Source organism: Diabrotica virgifera, chromosome 7, assembly GCF_917563875.1.
Source record: "Diabrotica virgifera virgifera chromosome 7, PGI_DIABVI_V3a".
NCBI lineage: Eukaryota > Metazoa > Arthropoda > Insecta > Coleoptera > Chrysomelidae > Diabrotica > Diabrotica virgifera.
Genome location: NC_065449.1, coordinates 251,953,583 through 251,981,446, shown reverse-complemented (window position 1 = coordinate 251,981,446; position 27,864 = coordinate 251,953,583). Strand labels below are relative to the sequence as shown.

At 33.4% G+C, this 27,864-nt stretch overlaps 1 protein-coding gene across 2 annotated transcripts in view; it reads right to left on the bottom strand.

The window, feature by feature from the left end:
- The window catches only part of LOC126888405 (neurobeachin), a 2,163,879-nt gene that overhangs the window by 487,885 nt on the left and 1,648,130 nt on the right, over window positions 1-27,864 (bottom strand). For both annotated transcript variants that reach the window (XM_050656648.1, XM_050656649.1), the window contains 7 exons: window positions 23,620-23,936; window positions 21,397-21,576; window positions 17,987-18,130; window positions 16,094-16,201; window positions 15,111-15,285; window positions 7,992-8,210; window positions 956-1,074 (listed from right to left, as the gene is read on the bottom strand). In XM_050656648.1, the coding sequence (XP_050512605.1) occupies window positions 956-1,074; window positions 7,992-8,210; window positions 15,111-15,285; window positions 16,094-16,201; window positions 17,987-18,130; window positions 21,397-21,576; window positions 23,620-23,936 (1,262 nt within the window). The remainder of the gene's footprint in view (window positions 1-955; window positions 1,075-7,991; window positions 8,211-15,110; window positions 15,286-16,093; window positions 16,202-17,986; window positions 18,131-21,396; window positions 21,577-23,619; window positions 23,937-27,864) is intronic.

Genomic DNA, 27,864 nt, shown 5'->3' with positions numbered 1-27,864 from the left:
GACAGCGTTAAATTAAGATATTAGTATGCTGGATAACTTGTTAATAAATTATTTATTAGTTTCATATATATGTTGTTTCAGTTTTGACACAGTCAGTAGGTATATATAACTAGTGAAAATTCTAAAATGTGAGGGCTGGTACAATCATGCAGAATCAATGATGCTTCTAGCCTAGCGCACAGGCGATCTTAAACAAGTGGTAGTACTTATATCTTCGACACATGGGACGTAGGCCTATAGGTTTCATGTTGTGTACCTATTTTTTATACTATTTTGAAACATCTGAAAGAGGTCACTTTTTGAAAGTATTAAAGACGTGATTTTAACGACGTGAAAAAAACGTAGATACGATTACGTTTTAAAATCGTCACAATTATAACGTCAAATCGACGAGACAAATACACGTGATTTTCAACGTCAGTACTACGTCATAGAAACACGTCAATTGGTCATTTTTATGACGTGTTATCTACGTTATAAAAACGTCGTTTGGTTGCCTGGGTTCTTTTAACTCATGCATAGGTATTTTGCATATTCCTGTAATTTGATCGATCCATCTTGTTGGGAAACTTCCTCGTGATCTACACACCTTTCCTTTGATAAAAACTCTTTCCATGTTTTGTGTATTTTAATCGTTGAATATTGCGAGTCGTTTGAACCTTTAGCTCATTTAAAATTGAATTGTTTATCCTGTGGAATTCGTAACATTCATCTTCAACACATTTCAGTGGCGTTTAGCTTTCTACTTTCCGCTTGTCTTAGGATCCAAGATTCATGTCCGTATGCCAGCATTGGGAATGTTAAGCCAGTTGATCAACCTTACCTTAGCTTTAAACATACCAAACAATCAAATAATTTTAATAATCTTTGTCAAGTAGTCTATTTCACCTACACTTCAAACAAAAATTGCATACAAGTTATTATAACTAAATAATAGAAACTCCAAAACGCTTACTTTGATCGATGCTGGACCTGAATTTAATTCATTTTCGGTGTGAAGAGAATTGTTGTCCTCTACGTAAGCCGTGATGATATCGAAGTCGCTATCTTCCTGGATTTGGATTGCTCGAGAGGCTAAACAAGAGAAAAAAGTTAAAGTGTGGCATAAAATGAACAATTTTAATTATTATTTTCTTGGGCAAAAACTATGATTATTACTGCAGTAAATAGAAATATACTTTGTAAATACTACAAATACTTCAAATTGTATTGTCTACGTTTCCCATTGATGTGTCTATATCCTACATAAACTCTTTAATTTGATACACCAAAAGTGTCTTATAGAACATAACCCCAAATAGAAATTTGAACATCATTTATAGAAACTGCACCCTTTTGTTCCAAGAACAAAACCAAATGCTGAAATAAATAGAGAAAGAACTCAAAAGCACAGGAAAATAATAAAATGACAATTTTGACCGTTTGAAACGGGTAGAAGGGTTTAAAAAATGCAAAGTTACTCTAACAGGTTAAGGTTAGGTTTTTGAATTGTGAGAAAATTTTCTATGCGTATAACACGGTGAATCACATACCTTTCAAAATGGCTGATCGGATACGTCAAATGGCGGCAATGACAGCTGACAAACGTGTTGTATATTAGATAATAGATGACAGTGCATTGTCAACATGCTTTGAGTAAATTATTTTTGGAAAATGAAAACTGAAAATGATTTCAGACTCAATAAAATAATTCAAAATCTTTGGAAAACGTCATCTAGAATATATAACATGCAGATTTTGTAAAGAAAATAGGAAACCTCTTATACTATTATCATTTTATAAAATGGCAGGACACAACACTAGGCGGTAAATGAAATAGAAAAGTATTTTTCGCCTTAACCTACACAACATTTTAAACTTCTTAAAAGAAAATTCTCACAATGGATTTTTTCATGAAATTTGTATAGAAAACTGTGTATACTGGATCCCGTGGATAGTAGTAAGGCTTCATTCCTACCAAATATACATAATAAATGTTTTCAAAAGACAAATATTAAAGCTAGAATAGCGAAACAGTAAAAGGTGCCGCATGCAAATAGTATGAACGATAAATGGCCCTGAAAATAGGCAGAATAATGACATCGAAAGATAAAATATTGTTGCTCTAGTAATAGTAACACCAAAATTATGTCTTGTTAAGAATAACAACAATAGATGTTTAAATATATAACGCTGTTTTGCATGCCTCAGGCGAATATCCGTGAAAAATTATTAAATACTTTAAAACATCAAACAAATTATCAAAATAATTTTCTGTAGATACAAAAGATACAATAAACCCTACCTACAAATTTGTAAATCTACTTTATATCACTCGTTTGATTATTTATTTAAACAGTGTATTAATGCATTTGGCAGCAAAATAAGGCTAGTCGTATTATATGATGTCATATAATGTGACATTGTCGACAATATGGCTATGACGTCCCAAGTCATCTGCCATTCGGTTTTAAATTTTGTCTTGTCATTTTTGTTCTAAATTTTGTTTATTCTTTAAAAATTTAGGGGAACAATATTGAAATATAAAAAGTGGAATAAAAAGAAGTAAAAAATACTGAAATATGAAATGAGAAAGTGTTCCTCATTGTCATTACTCTGTTAGCACCGCCATCTTGAAAGATGGCGGCTATGACGTCCTAAGTCAAGTGTCAATGTCAATTAACTGCACTAAAAGTAGTAGTGATGGTATTATACCAGTATATATTGTATACCAGTATACATTCATAATGGTTGGTATTATATCATTATGAATTTCCAGAGCCTTTAAATCAACGCCAAACTTCTTTGAAGTAAAATAAAATGTTCTGTACAGTTTCTACTAATTATTTTTTAAATAAATAATCAAGAGTGCATTGTATAGTATTACTTTAACCTATCAATTCTACTTTAAATGGAAAATATGCACTTTTCTCCTAAAAGTAACAATCTCTATTAGGTTTTTAACTACAATACCAATAACTAATTTAATTCATCGAGGGAGCAGGTTTGAACGGAAAAAATAAAGACATTTAACAATGATATAAAGCAACAACATCGTTTACAGGAAGGAAGTAAGAACAAATACAGTTACATAAAAAAGAGGAAACAGAGGTAATACATAGAGTAAGAGTGTGTTCACTTTAATACTGTCATAAATTTATATTTTCTTCGTTCTTTACACCAGTGGCGGCTCGTGATTTTTACAATAGGGGAGGCTATACCTAGCTGTAAAATATCTAGACAAATTTGCACTAGCAAAAAATGCGCCAAAAAATGTAATGTAAGGCCCAATCTTTTGACCATTTTTTATTTACATTTCATAATATCATCCTAATTCATAATTTCATGATATCATATCATTTAAAAAATAGTTAGTCTAATAGTAAAAGTTTAATACCAAAGTTTGTGTAGTTTATTTGTTAACAATTCCATCTATTTGTAAATAGATACCTATGCATATCAAAATAAATACAGATTTGAAGTTTTGCCGTCCAAACATAATGAAGCTTAAAATTTTTTAAGATACTCAACTGAATTTTTTTAATTCTAAACGCGGCCTACTGCGGATTCAAAAACACGATAAATTACCGATATTTTGCTTTGAGTTAGAGATATCGGAAAAAGTTATTTGAGCAAGTTGTTCCAAATATTAGTATAACCCCACATACCAAATTTCATAACAAAATTCGCACTTTTAGATTTTTCATTATTTTTAGTCAGGACCCTAAAATTCGTTGTCCCGAGACGCATCCAACCACCCAACGGAGCTGAGAAAGTAATCTGCCTCCCTTGGTATATCTCCGGGCAGCGTGTGATGCCGCCGTAGATGCCACTGTTAGGAGACCGGGTCTCCTTAAACGCCTGCTGCGCTGCACGGAGCATTAGCAAGGGAGACTGTTGGGCTTCTCGGCTCCGTGCTCCGTTCATGCATCTCGGGATAACCCAGGGTCCTGCCTACAATAATATGTAATAAAACTGAGACGCGATCATGCATTCTAATGCTAATGCTCCGTACGTATGGATAATTAGTGATAATATGGAATTTACACGTTGTATAATAGTGACAGTAATTGTTGTTTTCGCGATTCATGATAAACAAAACAGTATAGAGTGTGTAAAAAATTTATGGGGAGGCTGAGCCTCCCTTGCCTCCTCTGACGAGCCGCCACTGCTTTACACGTAATGACAAATGTAGAAGAGCAAAACTACAATAAAAGAGGCGACCTGATTCTAAATAATACATTGGGTCAAGTTAGATCCAGAGTGTTCAGTGTAAAAAGCAGTAAGAAAAGAATAAAACACCTGTGTGTTCATGGTTTATGAACGAAATGTGCCAAAGTTGATAATTAAGAAAATATGGTTTCTGTGACGGAATTTGACGTTTGACACCTGTCAAGTGTCACTTTTTTTGAGTTTTGAGTTAGTTAAATCATAGAGTTATATATTAGCATAGAGAGAGTGTCATTCAGAGCGAAGTGACGACACCATCTTTTTTATTTGGATTACTGCTGTTTCACTCTTAAGCATAGTAAAGCTGCTACAGTTGTCCTCCTCTTCCGTGCCTATATTCACACTAAATGTCATCATAGATTTTCGATACATTGCGTTAGAAAGAGATGCAGCAAACCAGTCCATGAGATCTTGTCGTCAGGAAGGGCGGAAGGTAGGCTCCCTCTATGTTAATATATACCTCTATGAGTTAAATAGAAAGTTGAGGCGTCTATATCGTAGACATATTAAGGGTAGACAAGGCATGCTGAGCAAAAAAGTGTAACGCGCGGGCAGTCGATCGGTGGTCTATCACTTTTTACAAAGCGATTCCACGCATGTGACAGACAAAGATGGCTAGACCACTCAAAGTGAATATTGTCCATTGAAATTGGCGTTACACCTCGATGCACAGAGCGGCCTTTTCTACCCTTTATTATGTCTATAGTCTATATTCGATTTGGAAATACACAGTTCATGACAATTAAAGTATAATTGGAAATTGTAGGTTTACAGCTTGTAATATTTGAAAACTTGTATATTTGTATCAAGAAGTATTTTACAAAAAAAATTGAGACTTTTGCCAAAGCAATTACAACATAACTAATAAATTTAATGCATTTTTCATATTCCTTTTGATTAATCCACAAAATCAGAAGAAAAACAAAATGAATTGCTCTAAACACGAAAACAATTTTGGACTTTTTCGATTATAGACTGAATATATCTTCTATGGTAGATTTAAATAAGTTTTCCACACGTAAAAGTTCCAAATCTAGATGAAATGGGTTTGAAGGTTTCAAAGAAGATGGCGCTACAAACCAAACAGCAGTTTTCCATAGAAATGATCTGTGAACATTTTGTTTCGACCTCTGAATTAACTCTTATATTCACTCGTGTGGAATTATATACGTTTAAATTGTATTAAACGAACACAACTCTTAAAAGAACCTTCAAGCAACGTGCAATACATAAAGATTTTGAGCTCTTGTTTTATTTCTTCACAAAAAAGTGATTATTTCTTTAAACCAATACAAATATCAAATATTAATAGTCTTTTACGTTTTTTTCAATTCCAAAATTTCTTTACTCTCGGAACTTCTGATTTCTTGAATATAATATGCCCAGGTCTTGTTATTTTGATAGTTTGAAGCTTCTTTGCTACATGGTTTAGTTTTTTCCTCAGTTTTTACCAAGTTAACCTACCACGCTACAATTCCTAACACGTTGAACTGACTATGTGGAAAACCTGATCTATAGGGCTTTTCATTCACAGTCATTTGTTTCGAGCTTCTGTCATGTGTCACATAATATTAATATATCTACGTCATACGCTATTGGTATCCGCTCTGAGCTCGTAGGTAGAGGGGATAATTAAAAATTCGCGAGCACCAGTAGTGACAAGTCAGTGAAATTTAACTGGAAAGGACATCGCACACATCTTATGGAAAATATAATGTCACTCAAATTCAATAAAATTTATACCAATAGATTCGTTTTAAATTAACGGTCAAATCTTATCATTGCGCCAACTCCATATTTTCAATAATAAGAGCAGAAATTGATATAAATAAATCTGAAATCAAATGGATACGTACATAAGTTAGAGAGAGAAAAAATATTTTATAATACCCAAATTGTCGGTACTCCATAAATCAGCGGATTAGTTTCACTAATCCGCTTAGGCCCAGCGGGGTTTAAGCTCTTTTGAATAGCACCCAGAGCAATAGTGATTGTAACTGACAGTTTTACTGACTCCAAAAATGTGATTTCGATAAACTTTAATTGCAATTTGCGCCGTAATTAATCATAATTAAGAGTTGGCGCAATGATAAGATTTGACCGTTAATTTAAAACGAATCTATTCGTATAAATTTTATTGAATTTGAGTGACATTATATTTTCCATAAGATGTGTGCGATGTCCTTTGACGTCCTGCATTAAGAATTGCATATAATTTTTATTAAATGTCTCATTTAAAAGGCCGAAGGTTCCTTAGAATAAACAAAAAGTTTCTTTTGAACAAGATATTTAAAATTAAAAATCACACTAAATTTTCTCTTTTTTTCAGCCCTGTAACTGATTAAAATAAACAGAAATTTTCAGGGATTTTTGATCCTCGATAATAATGTAGTCTTTCATTCTGCGTTTAAATTTTTCAAATATACTTATTGGTTCTCTCAGGATTCGAAAAAAAGAAATGCATTGAAAAAGAGTTGGTGCGAAATTTTACGTTTACGCTCTTAATTAATTATTTAAGTGCAATAAATGCATAATTTAAGATTTAAGAAGTATTATACTATAATTATATTGAATTATTATACTTTTTTGCAGAATAAATTTTTTCTAATATTATCTGTCAACATAAGCTTCAAAACGATAAGCAAAATCTTAAACATAATCATAATGAATAATAAATTCTGTACTTACTGATTGATAATAACTATCGATTACAATCCAATTACTTCTTTACGTTGTAAATATTACACGATAAGAATTAAATAATAAGTTTGAAACAATTATTATTTGTTTTTCTCCTTTCCTCTTTAAATTTCCGGCTGAAACAGTAAGTCATCCGCTAGATGGCGATACCAGCCATACCAGCGAAACTCACACAAGATAGGCAACACTTTTCTCTTTCCAGCGAAATTTCCAACGAAAGTTGTACTAGTAATCCGCTCAGTAGGTGGCGATACCAGCGAAGCTCAGGGCGTATATACCAATGATACAAACCAAAGACGTATGCCGTAGATATATTAATACTATGCGATACATGACAGAAGCTCGAAACAAATGACAATCGATGAAAAGCCCTATACAAAATAACATCACTAACATCATTAGCACCATGAAAGCTGTCAAGTAAAGGGACTAATAGATGACAGTTGACGCAAGTGACGTTTATGAAACAATTTTAATTCCTGCAGTCAAAAATTTTATACTTTTACTACGAAAAGAGTCATCTTGAAGCTTTTTCTCTACATTACATTACTGAGATAAACTTTTCTTCAGTTTCTATTTTTAAGTTGACAGACTGGACTGCTAAGTGGTGGGAATGTGTTCTATTGGAAAAGATGTATCAATCGTAACATGACAGCTGACAAACGAGGATACAAGTAAATGACAGTTGACGTAAGTGACGTTTTCAATGGTTGGAGTGTTCATATTTGCCTACAAAACATATTTATATCTTTATTTATTTGTCACAACTCTATCATTTATTTTAATATAAAGAGTGACAGTTCATCATTATCATCGTATTACAGATATTCATGCTGTTTGTTGTGTGTGACCATCTTCACTAGTTTAGACCCTGTCAGCTGTCGTAATGGTATTTATCCGCCATCTTAGACTGTTTTTTATGCACTTTAGTTAAGTGAACTTAATGTAAACTTACAAAGTATAGATTGAATAATTGAAGAAATAAAACAGAGCCGTTGGAGGTGTAGCGGGGCGTGCCGGAACACTTGAAAACAAAAACAACAACAATGCAAATAAGATTCTGTCACAATTAGGGGAATTACCTGCGCGATTCGCAACCGAGTTGCGGTGGAATCGGTGGTCGAGTTTGTGATTGTAGTGGTGAGAATGGTGATTGTTATTGAGGTTATAGTGGTGTTTGACGTACGAATGTCTGTGCCGCACGTAGTTATTGTGGGCGACAGCGTTAGGGTGGGAGCCGGGCAGGAATTGGGGGTAGACGTGGTGGGACCATTGAGGAAAAAGAGGTCTCGCACTCCCCTCTGCATGTTACAAAGGAAAAAATCTGTTGTTAATTACAGCAACTTAACAATGAATATGATTTAATATCAACGGTTATTTTTAAATGGGTATGGGATGAATACATTAGTAGTGGATTTTTAAATAGATGAATGGTGGAGTTGAGTATGCCATAAATATTTATTTCACGAATTTAACGAATCAGTCTAGGCAGGATCTGTCGAAAAGCGGACCATAATGAACATTTTCCAAAGAAGTGGAGTTTTTTTTGCTGGAATGACTTTAGGGTGTACCTTGTATCAATAATTACGATATGCATTAGTCGTAAACCTTGAGCTTGATTTTTTATATAACAGAATCTGAAAAAAATCGAAAATGTTTGCTTTTTTGGCCCATATTTTCGCCCTAACTCGAGAAATTTGCATATTTGAAATCCTTTTCGCCCGATACATCGATTTAAATAAACAAAATGAATAAATGTTATTTTTGGAGCAAGTTGTAATATTGAAATCGTCGATTCACTTTTTCACCACCATAACTTTAAAAAAATGCCTATACTCTCCTAGTTGACCGATTTCAATTTTTCGTTGGAAAGCTTGTTTTTTCTTTATATGTAACAAAAATTTCGACTATCTAAACCGCTTATTTTGGATTGGATTATATTCTGGATTGCAAAAGTATTTAGCACACGTTTCAGTCGTGCTATAAAGTTTTTCAGTCAGAATATGTTGTAAGTTATATCTAAGGGGTCGAAAAAATTTAAAGGACAAATTCCACTTTTTTACACTTTTTCCAAATTATTACTATTTTCTAAACAATAAACATTAAATTTTTATTTTCAGGAAAATCAAATACTATGTAATATTAAAAAACGAAACTTTTACTTTTTATAATTTTTTTAGGAGTAACATCTCCCAAAATATCGGCGTAAAAAGTAAAATTTTTGATTCTTTTTATATTTCGTTAAATAAAAAAGAATGTGTGTGTACTTTGTACACACCTAACAAGTTATACTTCTATGCTTCTATTATTATGATTTCAACGAAATAAATATACTTTAAGCAGTTTATTTGTATTTTCTTTAAATATTAAACTAATTTTAATACTTGCTACTTTCCAAAAATTTTTATTAAAACAATACCAAAAATTAAAAAAAAGGAATATGAATCTTCCGGATTTGAATCCGGGACCTCTCGACCTGTAGTCGAATGCTTTACCAATCACCTATAATCGCTGTATTTACATGATTTCTCGGATATAATTACAAATCACATCGGACATAATATACAAGTGAAGTATAAATATAAAAATGTTTTAATAATACCTACTTATTATCTTACTCCCGAGGAAGACAAATCCAACGACATAAAAATTATAATAAATACATACAACTAAAAACACTAATTTTTCACATTAAAACACAATTTTCACAGCTTATTTGCGCTGATACATACATCATTTGAAAGATTTAACAACTAACTCCATACTGTATGTGTGCGCATGCGCGTGGCATAATAAAAATTCCCTCTCAATCGCACCTAAAGAAGTATAACTTCAAAAATTAAACACAAGGTTTGCAACTGGCGCATATCGTGATTATTGATCAAAGGTACATCTTGAAGTGATTCCAGCAAAAAATAGACTCCTATGGAAATTTTCCAGTTTAACAGGTCGCGCCTAAACTGGATACTTTTATTTGTTAAATGCTACTTTACCGGTTTTTCTCAACATATTTCAACAAATTTTTATGACATACTTTTGTCACCACTGTTATCCTAATAACCTTATTAAAATTAATTATGTATTAAAATTTCTGTCATAAATAACAAAAACCTATAATTTTTAATTTGAAGTCTACACAGTTTTTTCTACCAATCAATTTACATACTTATGTCTCGACAAAAAAGTATAGATATCAAATTAAAAATGTTAAGTTTTCTTCCTGGATGATATTTAGTGCGTTATGCGTCGTGAAAAGCGTGAAGTGACTTCGGCTAACAAAAATGTAAGCTTATGAAAGAAAGTATACTTTTTCTCTAGGATAATAATTATAACACATTTCTTAGTACTTTCTTTCAAACAGCATCTAGAAAAACAAGTACCCAAAAAGGCATTTATTATCAATTAAATTTATTATCAATACGACTCATTGTCATTTCAATTTACTGTCACATTCCAATGTGAATTGAATTTGTTGTTGATTCAATTAATTGGTAATAACTTTGTTATTTATGTTTGTTAACTTTTATTATCAATGCAATCTAATAATACAGCTTCAGCACAATGCAGTCTAATACTTAATCAATTCAATAGTAAACTCAATCGTCAATTCAATTTATTATCAATTCAATTCATTGTCATGCCAATTGAATGTTTTGTCAAATCAGTCAATTGTAAACGCAGTGTGTTTCCAATTTAGTTTCAATTCAATTCATGATCAATTCCTTTGGTTATCAATGCAACCCAGTATTTGTCAATTCAATTTATTTTTGTGTCAAAACATTTGTGTCCCAACTGAATGTGTTGTCAATTCAGTAGATTATTGTCAATATAATTCATGATAAACTAATTTCATATTAAGGCAATCTAATAGTTACCTTAATTTACTGTCAATTCAATTTATTAGAAACTCAAGTTCCTGTCATGTCAATATCTTGTCAAAATATTCTAATACGAATTAAATTTAGTTTGATTTAGTGACAATTTATTTAACATTAATTCAATTCATTATTAGCTCAATCTTCAATTCAATTCATTGCCCCATCCATTTCTTCTGAACTCCTACTAATGTCAATTGAATTTATTATCACTGCAATCTAATGTGAATATAACTTATTATTAATTCAATTTATCCAGCATTTTTTTATCACAATGTATTTTCAACTAAATTAATCGGAAATTCAGTTTATTATTAATTCGAATCATCATCAATATCTTTATTATTAATTCAATTCATGACTAATTCAATATAAGGTCTACTGAATAATATAATATCGGCTCAACTATAGCCAATTCAATTTTTTGCCAATTCTACTTGTTGTCAACTTAATATTTTGTAAACTGACTTCATTTTCAATTGCCCTACTGCCAATTCAATTTATTATAAATCCAATTTATTGTCAAGGTTAGAATATGATCAATTTTTTTCAGTATCGTAGTTCTAACTACTCTGTATATATCAACAGGGAAGATATATGCCCTTTGAACAATTTTACTGGACATACTGATTCTTTTGAGCCGATTAATGTCCTTTAGCATTATTTGTCATTGGGTGGTAGGTACTGTTACTATTTTTTAGTGACGTTCTTTTAGTTTGGCATGAAGTTCTTGACGCTTGAAAGCTGAAGATAGTTAAAGACTGAATATTTATCTCCTATAACTATCTTGTTGTCCGCTTTAAAGTCTTGTATCTAGTATATCAATATAGTGAGCAATATAAGACAATAGAGAATGTTCAGTTAAATTATATTCAATTAGATATTGGTAATCGAAGAAATTGCCACCCTGAAATGGAACTGGGCCGACACGTCGCCCGAATCAGTGATGGGAGGTGGATGAAGAGATTACTTGAGTGGCGGCCGAGATTAGACAAAAGAAGTAGCGGAAGATCCCTACTCGTTGAACTGACGATCTCAAGAAAATGTCTAGAAATTGGATGCAAAGTGCTCAAAATAGAGCACAATGGACAAAAATGAGGGAGGCCTATGTCCAGCAGTGGACGCATAGTGGAGTCACTAAAGGTGGATATGAGCTATTACCTCCGATTTCGTTGAACCTCCATCGATTTGCATGAAAATTGGTGAGTGATTAGTAGATATCTCAAGGAACAAAGGTGACATGGTGCCAACTTGCGCTTTTACGCTGGGGGTGGATGCCACCCCTTCTCGGAGGTGAAAATTATTTCATTAAAATTAACCCGATAATTCGATAGAGGGACAAATTTCAAGCAAAATTTGTTATATAAAATTATTAAAATAAATCAAAACTTTTTGAGTTATTAATGATCAAAGATTTTAATTTTTCTTAAGAAAAATGCATGTTTTTAACCAATTTTTCATCAATAACTCAAAAAGTGTAAGTTTTTACAAAAAAGTTATTATCAAAATTAAAGCTAATAAAAAATGAAATAAACCCCTTACTAGAAAAACCTTTTAATGTTAACTGAAAGTGAGTTATAGGTTATAGGTAATTGAATGTATATTTTTTTCGGCGAGCAAAAAACTAAGTATTCAAGCTGAAATAACGGGAAATTGACGCATTTTATAACATAAACTTATTAAATATTTGTCAAAGTACTTAAAAATATCTATCAAATGAGCCCCCGAACATGTTGATAGCGTTAAAATTTATGCTCCAAAATTTTTTCAAAATTTATCTTTTAAAAATTTTTCCAAAAAATGTTATTGTTTTTTTTTAATAACTCCGTTCGTGTTTACGATATCAGGTTCATCTAAAAACTGTTTGAATGTTAATTCTAAGTGCTATTTAAGTACGTTGAAACTAATCTTTTAAACCCCTTACTTTTTTAAAAATAAAAGGTTAAATGACCCCGGTTGCATGGTTCCCACAGCAAAATTTAAGATTTAAACGTTTCTATCTCGGTTATTTTTTACATTATAGAAATAGTAAAACAGGTAAAATATTTGGCACAGAAAAAACTAAAATTTGGTTATATATAATTTTTTACGTATATTGAGTATTCTTGTAGTTATTATCAAAAGAATATGAGAATTACAATAATTTTAAAAATTAAGATTTTTTAAATCATATCTTTTTTTCAAAAATATGCTTTTTAAACCGGTCAAAATGATCGAAAACATTAATTATACTAATATAAAGAAGTTCTTGTAAGGATTACTATAAATTTTAATTTTTGTGGAAATGGCGTATGTTTTATTTTTCACTTTTTCCTAAAAAATTCGAAACGGTTCTTTTATTTTTATTATAATTTGCTTAATTTTGACGCTATTACCTTGTTCTGAAGCCCATTTTATAGGTATTCCGAAGTACTTTGACAAATGTTTAGCAGGAATATTTTATACATTGCATCGTTTTCCCGTTATTTAAGCTTGAATACTTAGATTTGAGTACTCGTCGAAAAAAATACACATTCAATTACCAATAACTCACTTTGAACTAACATTAGTTTAGTTCTTTATGTGAGCAAGGTATTCAATTTTTTATTATCTTCAATTTCAGTAATAATAATTTTTTTGTAAAAGCTTATAGTTTTTAATTTATACGTAAAAAACCGATTTAAAACATGCATTTTTTTACGAAAAAATAAAATCTTTGGTCTTTAATAATAGTATAGTATAGTTGATCCAAAGGATGGCATAACCCAGACATCCAAAGTGAAAGTTATCCTTCAACACCAGATTGTTCTATATGGTCCACACAATGTCCAGAAAAAAGTCACACCATTTTGAGCGTCGGGTTTGGGGGGGATAGGGGGGAGAAATCGGTAAATTCGTAGTTTTTTACGTTTTTCGTCAATATTTCTAAAACTATGCGGTTTAGCATGAACAACCCGCTATACAAAATTGTTCTATATTGAATTTGAAAAAAAAGGTCCTATGCATAATCTTTCTAAAATGCATGGTTCCAAAGTTACGGAGGTAGTATAATATAACTGGTCCAAAAAAAGGCCTAACCCAAAAATCCAAAGTAAAAGTTTTCCTCCAACACCCAACTGTTCTATATGGTCCACGTAATGTTCAGAAAAAAGTCACACCATTTTGAGCGTCAGGTTTGGGGGAGAGAGGGGGGAGAAATCGGTAAATATAAAAACTATCGAAAACCTCCACTTTTCACCCTCCGTAACTCTGGAACCGTTGATTTTATAACAATTATGTATACAACCTTTTTTGTTTTAAATTTTATGTAGAACATTTTTCTATAGAACATTCTTTACGCTAAAGCATAGTTTTAGAAATATTGACGAAAAACGTAAAAAGACTACTAATTTACCGACTTCTCCCCCATCTCCCCCCCCCCCAAACCGGATGCTAAAAATGGTGTAACTTTTTACTAAACAATATGTGGACCATATAGAACAATTTGGTGTTGAAGGAAAACTTTTACTTTGGATGTCTGGGTTAGGCCTTTTTTTGGACCAACTATACTATACTACCTCCGTAACTTTGGAACTGTTCATTTTAGAAGGGTTATGCATAGGGCCTTTTTTATTTCAAATTTAATGTAGAACAATTTTATATAGAGGGTTGTTCATGCTAAACCGCATAGTTTTAGAAATATTGACGAGAAACGTAAAAAACTACGAATTTACAGATTTCTCCCCCCTCTTCCCCCCAAACCCGACGCTCAAAATGGTGTGACATTTTTCTGAACATTATATGGAGCATATAGAACAATTTGGTGTTGGAGGATAACTTTCACTTTGGATGTCTGGGTTTGGGTCTAACTATACCATACTATAACTCAAAAAGTGTTGATTTATTTTATTAACTTTATATAACAAATTTTGCTTATAATTTGTCCCTCTATCGACTTATGGTATTATTTTTAATAAAATAATTTTCACCCACGAGAAGGGGTGGCATCCACCCCCAGGATAAAAGCGCAAGTTGGCATCATGTCACCTTTATTCCTTGAGGTATCCTCTAATTACTCACCAATTTTCATGAAAATCGATGGAGGTTCAACGAAATCGGAGGTAAAAACCTTCAGTGACTGCACTAGCAAAGGGCTGGATGATGATGATGATGAATCGAAGTAAAACTTGTGAAATTTTAATGGTTCATCAGGTTTAACGCTAGTCATACGAGCAGTTCTTAGGATTCTCGTTCTTTATACAGAAAATACGTACAAAATAAAGGAATAAATGCCTTTTTAAATACTTCCCATTTTACTAAATTTTCTAATAAACTCTTTTTATCAATCTTCCCCGTTGTAGAAATTACCTTGAGGACTACCCGAATGGTGAGACGACGTCCCATTATTTCTTATTATAGGCACAGGACTGGGTACTCTGATAGACACGGGAGGTTCCAGAATGTCCCTGTATTTCGATACCATCAGTACGGAAATGAAATATACGATTGCCAAGGAGAGGAATTGAGCTTGTTTGGTTTCTTCCTAAAATTTACATAACAATTTTAATAGTATAAAAACAATAGTAATAACAAAGAGAAATCTAAAGGACAGAAGTACTATAGATTTCTTTAGTCGGAAAGCAAATTTTTGGTTATTACCTTTAATACGAGCCTTCTATAATTTGCAAGGCGTACAGACCGATAAATAGTATACATGAGAGAATCTACATTATGCACTCTATACCTGTCTACTTATCTCGGTAAAATTTCAACAAAATTTTGCTTCCTAGTACTCAATATACGAGTAAAACTAAAGTAACTAGAACTAGAGATAGCTTAAGATTTAATTTATTTCAGGGGCTATCACCATCAGTTGACATATGTTTCTTCCTTTAGTAAACCTCAGACCTGTTTGTGGTATATCTTGTGGTGTATATTTTTTGTTGTTCTGACTTTTTTGTAAAATTGTTTTATTTTATGGTTTTCTCTGTCTTTTTCAATATCCTCCATCGAAACCAGTAATTTTTCTTCTTTTTATTTGCTGAGTTGGCTTTGTTTCTCGCTCTTTTGTATTCTTCCCTGTTTTGCGCTGACGGGGATTCTTCCTTTTAGAGTCCTCAGAACTGTCTATGGTGTATCTCCAGATACACCACAGACAGGTCTGAGGTTTCTAAAAGGAAGAAACATATGTCAACTGATGGTGGTAGTACCTGAAATAAATTAAATCTTAAAGCTGACAATAATGTTGACTAGTAAGTATGTAAGAAGACAGTGGTCTTCTGAAATGTGTAAGATTAATGATTTTATGTGCTAAATGATATATCAAGTTAGTATTGTTTGTCCAAACTTACCACATCTCTATAGATGACTGCACGTAACCTATTAACGTCCATATCTTGAAGCAGTTTTTCAGGATCTTTGACAGGAGTTGAACTGTTCGATAGGTTGTCGGTGACACTCTAAAAAAATTATATATATTTTTAAAATGTAGAAAGAATTTCAGTATCCTACATTATAAAATAAAAAAAAGTTATCAAGCTGGCACACAGAGGACACTACTAGGAATGATATTACAGTCCTCTTACAAAGTCTTCTCTGACGAAACATAGACGTCGAAACACGTGTATGAGAACCGTGAGTGACTCTAATTGAATCATAATGTTACCATCTATATTTATTTTGGAAAACTCAAAGATTTGAAAACCGTAAAAGTATCTGATTTGCAAGAATAGGTTTGCAACTCTCGTTCTTAATATCTATGTACATCCTATTGTTCTTTTCATTTTTTTCTATTCGTAGTTTTCCTTTCAGATTATTTGTTGTTTCATTGTTTTCCTAGCTCATAGAACTAGTCACTTGAATTCTACTCCATCCTGACTGTAATCTACTGTAATTCTACTCCATCCTACGAGAATTACTTGAAGAGCTGTTCGAAAAATAAGCATCTTAGCCGATCACATCCATCATTGTTGTGTGATCTGTTAACCAATCTGTGTGAATTGACCAAGAACGAGTGTTGTGTTAAGTGAAAATATAAGATCATCAGAGTGCAAATTAATCTTCAACCAGTTTATTTACAGAAATATTTTTGATTGAGAATGTCAACACTGTACATTTTTGCGCATAAATTAGAGAAACTATACTTTCTATTCTCTTTGTAACGTTTGTAGTGACTATCATTATAATACAATAGAAAATAGAAATAAACATATCAAGAGTACGGTAATTAATACAAAACTTATTGCGCAGAGCAAAATTGAACAAAACGATGAGTAAGAGTAAACTTTACTTATAGTGTTGCAAGATTTATCCCTTAGATATTCACTTTTTGGAATTCCAACGCTGTATATTCTTGCATCCACGCTTTGTATACAGATTATTCAGTTATAATGTAGAATTCATTGTCAATATCACACATTATACTTTTTCTACCGTGCCCTTTTAAGCGTGGACTTTCATGATAATTTGCCGATATTGTTCTCGATCTTGTGCGGCATGTAACAATCCATCTGCTGATAAGCCAGTTCACTGGCGAAGGTACCGGAGCCATGAACATTTCCTACTACCAATTCCTCTTTTTACCTCTCATTATATGCCCCAAATATTTAAGTTCGTCATCTTCATCAAGTCAGCTTCGACTGGACTTATTCTATTTATGACTTCTATGTTTGAAATGTGTGAAACCATGATATTTTTAGCAGTATACGATATGGCCACATTTCAAAGGCTTCTAATTTGTTAATCATATTAACCTTCATGATCCAGGTTTCACATACATATAGCAATATAGAGATTAGTTTCATAAATGCCCCTTTTGCAATTTCTTCATCATGATTTAGTGTCTCGTTTATCCAACATCCTAGGTATTTAAAATGGTTAACTTTTGTTAAAGGTTCATTATTAATAATTCGTTGCATAGGGCCAATGTCTTCTTTACCAACCACAAGTAATTTTTTCTTTCATGTATTTATGCCAAATCTGTTATTGGGGCATTATCTAGTGACCCGGTCTATAAGGAATTGAAGATCTTCGATACTTTCAGCCATAATCACTGTGTCATCTGCATATCTGATGTTGTTAATACATAGTTTCTTCCCCAAATCGAACTCAATATTGCCCTTTCAAGACTTCGTTAAGATATACATTATACAACAGACCTTAACTGATTTATTTCGTTAGAAGTATTTACTATTTTACAAGTTCTTATGTTAAAAATAAGATAGCAAACTTGAGTGAAGACTTACCTTCGGAGAATTTTGAACGCCTCTTATGAACGATTGGAGATGTGCAGCTTTGTGGCTAGAATTATGTGAATTGGGTGCAATAGTGTGGTGCGGTCGACTTCTTTCTTTACACTCCAAACAGTTGCGTACTGCACATGTGCACACCTGACACGAATGACGTATTAACAAAATGGACACAGATCAAAACCGAGAAATGATTCACAAGTATCGAAGGTTACAAATATATTTTTTGTTTTTTGACGTAAAAACATTCCTTAGGGCCGGTTTTTCAGTGCTGGGTTAACCTATGTATTTTTTGGTCACCGAAATATGCATGTTTAATCAGTTTTTCAGTACTACGTTAGAGCTTAAACTCGTTTAAGTTAACCACGATTTTAACCGATCCTCGTTAGATGGTTTAACTCCGAATTTTGCGGTTACGCTTGCGCATTGGTGCAGTGAATGCATCATGTTTATTTTTTTGAGTACCTGCCTGACAGAAGGGATTAGTTGAGTTATGTTATTTTCTTTCATCGCGGGAAGTATTCTAATACCTCCTTATTATTATAAGGAAATTATTATTATTGAAATTATAAATTATTATCGTTATTATAGAGGAAGGAATTATAAGGAAATATATTTAAATATAACTGTAACAGGTACCTATGTTTACACTTACTGTAACAGGATTTAATGCATGATTCCAGTAATATTTTAAAAAGATTATTTTATATTTGTCTACACAGCAAAATACTTAATTATTTACCAAAGAGTCTGACTTCTTATTTCCTGGTCAATCTGTTCAAATAGTGATAAGACCGTGGTCTTTGACAAACAAAATCGGAAAAAAAATCTAAATCGTCCCAGTAATTATAATTCTCTTCTGTTATGAAACCGAGGTAGGCGTTATGAACTAAACAAAGATTCCGAACTTGACATTGCATTGCATTAATCATTTTTTAATTTGGTTATGAAATTGTCTTTTATTTATTTTTCTGTCAAATTGATCATTATTTCTCGAATTGCACATGCGCTAACGAACTGTCAACACTGATGGAATGACCCCGTCACATTCAAACAGTGAAGCGAGATTGACTGCAACATACAAGAGAGAGGTCCTAGAGAGACAGAGAATTTTTCAGGTAAAATTTGCTATAACTACCACCAGAGTTGTCAGATGTGATTTTATAAAACCCCCACTTAGAAACTCAAATTCCCTCAAATCACCCAAATTTAAATTTTTGCCGCATTTTAATAAATTAGTAATCAAATGTAGAGAACAGTAAACAAAAATTATACTACTTATCAACAGAGGGCCCTGGAAATAATTCATAGGTCCTATCTTCTTCGATTATATGAGAGTATAATATACAGTTCTATGTGTACATTCGCAAATTTAATTTCCCATGACCCCTTAAAATCTTCCATAATTTTCACCCAAAAAAAAATCTCCCAACTCAACCATTTCTGCTTAGAGAAGTTCCCCAACCTGGCAACCCTGACGTATCTGACTAGCAGTGTCAATTTGTTTGTTTACGAAAGATGGCGATTATCTTAACTCCTTTACCTTAGTATCTCTGTCTCATCCTTAGAGAAGTTCCCCAACCTGGCAACCCTGACGTATCTGACTAGCAGTGTCAATTTGTTTGTTTACGAAAGATGGCGATTATCTTAACTCCTTTACCTTAGTATCTCTGTCTCATCCTGAAGTCATTAAGTTCGATTTTTGGCGATTACATCAGTGTTGACAGTTCGTTGACATGCGCACGTACAGTTACTGCTGCCAACAGAAGAAAAAAGTGGTTAGCTAATCGAGATTTTCTTAACTTGATTTAAAGCACTGAAAAACGTTATGAGGGTTAAAATATTGGTTAAAATTTAAACTAGGTTAGCTAACCAAAATTTTAACCGCTCACTGAAAAACCGGGCCTAGTATTCATAGAAATATTGTCCTTAAATTTTATTGAGAAATTCGCAATACAAACAAAGTCAAAGCTGTATTTATAACGGTATCTACCTGAGCTGAGTCGTTTGTACACAAAGCACGCGACGCCGGACTTGTGCAGCTGCAACTCGACAGTTGTGTTCGAGTTAAAAAGTTTTAGAAGTGTGGTGAATCATTTCTCGTAACATATGCAAAAAAACATCAATGAAAAAATTCATGCAGTGATATAGTATAAAAAATAAGCCGATAAAACATTTACAGCATGCATCCTGTCATTTTACATCTAAATTTAATCTTCAGATGTCCTAAATTGAGTGGTTTTAATATTAATACTTTGGTTATTTGGAGAGGACATTTTTTGGATTACCTTTTCTATATAAGCAACTTAAAATATCTAAAATATTGATACTAGGTACAGTATAATTTAAATTTCAATCCAATTGGCAAGACTCAGGTTTGGCAAACTTAGCGAACTCAAAAATAAGTCAGAAGGATAAAAGCAAGGAGACTGATATATCTTCTATTCTACACATAGTATAAAACAAACTATAAAAAGAATTGTCAATGTCAAATGTTATGGGAAAAAGGAAAAACCATAGATATAATAAGAATAGACAAGGTAAGGTACGGGCCGCTCTGTACATCTAATAACGCCAATATCAAAGACGCCATTGGTCAATATTCACTAGTGGTCTAAATAGCTATCTTTGTCTGTCAAATGCACGCAATCGCGCCATAAAGAGAGACAGATAGACCACTTACCCACTTATCCACGTTACACTATTTTGCCTACCATGCCTAGTCTATTCTTATTATGTCTATGAAAAAAAAAACATTATTTTGAAGATAATTAGCGAAGTAATAACAGAAATCTCTTGGTGGAGGTCCAAAAACAAGCCAACCGGATAAGAGTACGGAGACTGATAAAGATTTTATATTATAGAACAAAATTTAAACAGAATTGTCAATGTCAATCTAAGATGTTAACCCCTAATCACGACAAAACGTTATAAGATTTGTGTTGATGCCAAAATGTGAAAAGTTAATGACTTCTATTATAAAAAGAAAGTTTCGGAGTATCGAAAAGACTGGGGCAGAAATAAAGAGAATGATTCGCTAGAAAAAGTGTGGTAAAAATGATTTTGATGCCTACAGAGATGGTAAAAGGAAAACGTGTCAAAGAAAGTCGTGTCAATAACACGACAAAACCTTAGTATGACTGTTATTGACATCTAAAAGAGGAAACTTGTTAGAAAAACAAGTTACTGACACCAACTCTATGATTAGAGTATCGAAAAGAAAGACAAAATGTTAGTAGCAAAAAAGTGGGAAGGGAAAACAGATATCTCTAGGGAAGGAAACTATATCTAGGCAAGTCTGAACATAATGACTCAGGCTATAATATCAAATAGAGCAAAATAAAAAATAAATCATACACTTTTCTACACATCATTTCTACATTATTTATTTTATAACAAGTACTTACCAATCTAAGACATTGTCTCAAAATTCCACCGCTGGACATATTTTTCTCGGCTTCTAATTCGCTGAAATTTAAGGAACTAGCGAATATTAGAACATCTGCCATGTTGACAAGTCTCTGAAGAAAACTAACGGCAACTTCGATGGGCATTCCTTGAGTTGGTTCAATAACGTCTAATTCACTCTAAAAATTGTTATAAAAATTATATTTAGTAAGGCACGGAGTGAATTTTATATAAAAAAAGTTTAGATGAAAATTTCGCAAGAAAAGAGGGTGGATATGTTCAGGTCCTGGCATAGAATTTTTTACACTTAAGCAAAAAATTCTAATTTCTAAAGACTTACAGGTTTGTTTATTGCATTATCGCTCTCAGTGATTAGTATATTTGAAGACTCCATTATTTGTTCTAGAAAGATATGCTATAGTAGGATACTCACTAGAATTGAGTCTATATATCTTCTAGTTTTTCCAGAATATCTTCCTTATTTGAATGCATTTGGTTATTATAATATGATAGAATATCTATAAGTACCATAGACTGCACGTTTCAATCTAAAACTGTGCGACCAGTTGGACAGTAAAAAAGGACTGTATTAGGTATAGGTATCTGGCATCTCTATCTAATCGGCGAGGTTTATTCAATGACGTTGAGTTTATCGACTACATGACTTTCGCATGTTGCCGATTTAATCAACCCCGCCGATTAGAAAGATGCCAGATGCCATACCTAATAGTCATTTTTCTGTGTCGCACTGGTCGAACAGTTTTAGATTGCAGTCAGTGGTCTAGGTATTATATGTCTATGACCTATCTACCGCGGAACTATTTTGTTCCATTTATTCTGCGGACGTGTTCCATATGTTGCCCAAGAGAGTGGAAGGGTTTATTAAAGATGCATACTTTTTTCAACTTTCCTCGTTTTCCGTTTTTGATTGTCTGCTTTCAACTCTGAGATTTTTAAACAGTAAAAAGTTATTGTTGGGTTATTGTTCGTTGAAAAGGTTAACAGTATGTTTAGACAAAGTGAGAGCTTGTGCAATAATTTTGTTATGACATCAGAGACTGGCTGCCTTTTACTCGTTTTTGTGTTTTTCGGTGCTACTGTTGCTGCAGTAAAAAATATATTATTAAATAATTCAAGATATTGATTTGGGCTATTGTTTAAATTAAAGTTTTTGTGCTTCTATGAGTGTTCGATACAAATCCCAGTAAGCTTACTTTATTTTCCAATTCTGGTGAATTGGAAAAATTATCGTTAGTAAAAATTCACAAGGAAAATAAAATTCCTGTAGCTGGCTGTATACCATAAATATCCTCTTTTTTTAGGAGCTAAACAAAGGACCGTATAAAGAAATATCTTAACAGACAATGTTCCATTACATGCAGTGTATAGTCCAAAGACCAAAGTCTGTATAGAGGGTGGAATATCTAAAGTACATGTAAATAATAAACTGTCTGGTAGCTTTGAAATCAACAGTGGACTCAAACAGGGGTATGCGTTATCTCCACTACTTTTTAACCTTGTATTAGAGAAAGCCATGAAGTCGGCCGAAATAAAAACAGAATTGCTATCGGTTTAAGGTCCCATGTTATTACTAGCATATGCAGATGACATTGATCTCGTTGGAGACTCCATCCTATCCATAACAGACATTTTCAACAAGATGGAAGGAGCAACAAGTGAAGTAGGGCTGAAGATTAATGAACAGATGACGAAATTATGTGTATAACTAGAAGAGCACGAAGGGACAGGATAAGACAAAATGTGACGGTCAACATCTTCAATTTCGAAAGAGTACAACGTTTTAAGTATCTGGGGGCCGTAATCACAGCTGACAACGATGTCACTGAAGAAATAAAAGACAGAATCCAATCGGCAAATCGCTGTCTATTCGCACTAGATAAATAAGCTTATAAAATCAAAAAATCTTACAAGAAGTTCCAATATCAAAATCTATAAATCCATCGTCAGACCTGTACTAACATATGGATGCGAAACGTGTAGCGTAACTAGGGTTGTAGGTGTGTAGTGTGTAGGGTTGTACCGCTATGTGATGATGATGATGCATTGTATGTATAGAGGATTTGCCAGTGTTTAGTAAAATATTTTTTAATAAATACTTTTACTTTTCTATTTTTGTTTATGTTATTATATGAAAAAGTTACTGAAATATATCAAAATTCTTTATATCCCTTCTATCTGTGTATTACAATGATTTTACTTACGTTTGGTGAAGTCGCCGAGGCTAACAAAGGCAACAATCCCCCACAGGCAATGATAAGATTGTCGGCCAACTGTGAGATCAAATGCACGGTGTTCACGACGAAGATGGCGTTGTCACTGCTGTTAACAAAATCTAAGACGGATTTCGTCGAGTGGCTTCTCCACACTTGTATGTCTGTTTCTAAAGAGAACAAAACGTCTGACAGTAATCGTTGGTGGATATAAGACCATTTGAATTCCGGTATCCTGAATGGTGGTCTTGTAGGTCCTGGACTGAACATCGGCCTTTGGATTCCGGATTTGTTGTTTTTTGGTTCTGCTTTAAATAACAAAAAAATAGGTTAACTAAACTTTCAGTACAAAACATCTGTGCAAGTGTTTGCACCAACCGAAAGAAATTAAACCATCCCTATAAGTCGCCTGATTTAGCACTATGTGACTTTTCCTTTGCTCAAATATAGAGTAAAATGGTAACTAGAAAGGTCTTGAAGATATTGCAGACCGAAGGTGATTTTTACATCAAAACAAATAAGTACATTGCAAAAACAGGTAATATGATCAAAATCTGATCATTTTTTTACTATTGAAACCTGTAGGGAACTATTGAAATTTACAAAACAATAAACTAAACGCATATCGAATAAAATGAACTTCATTAACATATTTTATTTGCAGAGATATCCACAGTATTCGCCAGATCCAGCACTATGTGACTTTTATCTGTTTTGGTAAATTCAAATCTATAATAAAACTATGATTAAGAAGGTATTGAAGAGCTTGCAGACTCAAGGTGAATTTACACCCAGAATGGATCAATATAATAAGAAAGCCACTGATACGATGAAATCTGATCATCCTTTTACTACTTAAACCTCCTTCTTCTTAAGGTGCCGAGACCGCTTGTCGATCGTTGGCTCTCATGTTGTGCAGCATATTAACAATCATTGTCTTATTTACAGCCGCACGAAATAGTTCAGTGCTAGTTTTCCCAAACCATTGGCGTAGGTTTTTAAGCCAAGAAGTTGTACGGCGGCCCATACTTCTTTTTCCCATTATTTTACCTTGCATGACAAGGTGAAGTATGTCATATTTTTCTGGGTGACGCATTATATGACCAAAGTATTCCAATTTGCGCCTTTTAACCGTGTTCACTACTTCGCAACTTTTATTCAAACGTTGCAAAACCCTTTCGTTTGTGACTCTTTCTACCCAACTGATCTTCAGAATACGGCGGTAGACCCACATTTCAAATGCTTCTAGGTTTTTTAAAAGCGATTCTGTCAGTGTCCATGCTTCAACCCCGTAAAGTAGTACTGGGAATATATAACATCGGACCATTCTTATGCGAAGTTCCAAATTTAGATCATGACTGCACAGGATTTTCTTAAATTTCATAAAACTTGTTCTTGCTTTGGCAATTCTACTTTTTATTTCTGTACTAGGGTTCCAGCTTTCATTAATATGAGTACCCAGATATACAAGATTACTTACTCGTTCAATTGAGTCATTACCGATTGTTACGTTATAGTTATTATTATTTACGGCTGCCTGTTTACTAATAACCATAAACTTTGTTTTTCTTGCGTTGAGTTTGAGTCCATATATCGCGCAGAATGCCACCATTCGATTCAATAACGCTTGAAGATGTTCAATTGATCCAGTCAGCAACAAGGTGTCATCTGCGTATCTGATATTGTTCATAAGCATACCATTAATGAGTATTCCCTCTTTTGCGTTTTCCAAGACTTCATTTAAGATTGTTTCAGCGTAAAGATTAAACAACATTGGTGACAATATACAGCCTTGTCGAACTCCGCGCTTGATTTTTACTTCTTCAGAGCACTGATTCGCAACCCTAATACATGCAGCCTGGCCCCAATACAAATTTGCGATTATTCTAATGTCCCTACCGTCCAGACCGGTAGTTTTGAGAATATGTAGCATTTTTTCATGGCGAACTTTATCAAAGGCCTTTTCAAAATCAATCGCGCACATGAAAACGTCATGATTTACATCTCTGCATCTCTGAATTAAAACTTGGGTTGCGAATAGTGCATCACGCGTTCCAAGGCCACAGCGAAAACCGAATTGAGTACTTGAGATTCTTTCCTCAATTTTTCTATATGTTCTTTGATGAATGATTCTAAGAAACGTTTTCAATACATGACTCATTAGGCTGATGGTGCGATAGTCGCTGCATTTTGTGGCTCTGTGTTTTTTTGGTAGTACAACAAATGAGGATTTAAGCCAATCTTTAGGAATTTTTCCGCTTTCATAGATTAAGTTGAACAATTTCGTAAGTATCTTAATGCCCTCGACACCTAAAAGCTTTAGTGTTTCTACGTAAATCCCATCTGGTCCGATCGCCTTCCCGTTTTTTGCGTTCTTTATAGCGTATTGCACTTCTTCCTTAGATATTGGAGGACCGCTTATGTCATTTAGCGTTTCTAGTTCGCTTCTTTCATCATCGAATAATTCCTTTATATATTCTGTCCATCGTATTAGTTGACCTTCGATATCGATTATAATTATAATAAAATATATTAAAACGATTATAATAAAACCTCCAGAGAACTGCTAAAATTGACAAATCAACAAACTAAATACAGATAGAATAAAATGAACCTGTTAAACAAATTTATTTGGAAAAATATGTTAAGACTGTCCTTATTTTTCGATAGACCTAACACCACGTGACTTTTATCTGTTTCTGTACGCTCAAATCTACGGTAAAACGATAACTAAGATATTGAAGACTGAAGTTGGCTTTTACACATCCAGAAAGGATAAATATGTTGAGAAAATCGGTAGTATCATCCAATATGATGAAGAAGAGGTTGAACGATTGAATGATGAACAGTCAAAATGGACTTAGGGGACCAGTCAAAATCACTATCTTGTGGGGCCAAAATTGCGACAGAAAATCGCAACAGTGGCTAAAGGGTCAAATAGTCATATTAAAAAATGTATTGTTGAAGGATTCAAAAACCCCAAAAAAGAAACAAGAATACTAAAATCCTCTCCAACTAAAACTTAACGAAACCAGAGAGAAAGAAACTGTAGAAGAGGAATCTAGAATGTGACCTGACAGAAAAAATTACATGTTAGAAAATCATAGACGCACTTCACATATACTGACTGTTTTTTTGCAAAGAGGGTGCAAATACAGAAAAAAATGGGGAGTGATCATTATGTCTGAATACTCCACATCAATGCCTTTCTAATGACGTGCCGCATCATCATTGTCTTTGCCTTATCCCTATGCGGGGTCGGCTTCCCTAATTGCATTTCTCCACACAATTCTACTTTGGGTCATATCAATGTTAATCCCCTTTACCAACATGTCCTGCCTTATCGTCTCCCCCCAGGTGTTCTTTGGTCTTCCTCTCCTACCCCTTCCAGGAATCTGCACTTCAGCTATTCTTCGTATTGGGTGATTAACGTCTCGACGTTGAACATGACCAAACCATCTTAACTTATGCTCTCTCATTTTGGCATCAATTGGTGCCACACCTAGACTTCCCTTAATGTACTCATTTCTAATTTTATCCTTCTTTGTCACTCCACTCATCCATCTAAGCATTCTCATTTCCGCCACATGCATTCGTTGTTCCCCTTTCTTTTTCACTGCCCAACATTCAGTTCCGTACATCATAGCCGGTCTTATGGCTGTTTTATAGAATTTTCCCTTCAGCTTCATTGGAATTTTTCTGTCACACAACACACCACTCGCTTCTTTCCACTTCATCCATCCAGCCTTAATTCTACTGCATGCCTATCCATCTATTTCTCCATTACTCTGTAATACCGACCCTAGGTACTCAAAACTATTGCTTTTCACAAGCATTTCACCATCCAAAGATACCATTTTATTTGTAGTAACTCCATCTTTAAATGAACATTCCAAATAATGTTTTTGTACTACCAAGTTTTAAACCTTTTTCCTCCAGAGCTTCTCTCCACTGTTCCAGTTTTTGTTCTAAGTCTCTTTCACTATTGCCTACTAACACTACATCATCAGCATACATTAGGCACCATGGAATGCTACCCTGTAGTTTCGCTGTTATCTGGTCCAAAACTAATGAGATAACAGCGAAACTACACGGTAGCATTCCATGGTGCCTAATGTATGCTGATGATGTAGTGATAGTAGGAAATAGTGAAAGAGACTTAGAACAAAAACTGGAACAGTGGAGACAAGCTCTGGAGGAAAAAGGTTTAAAACTTAGTAGGACAAAACAGAGTAT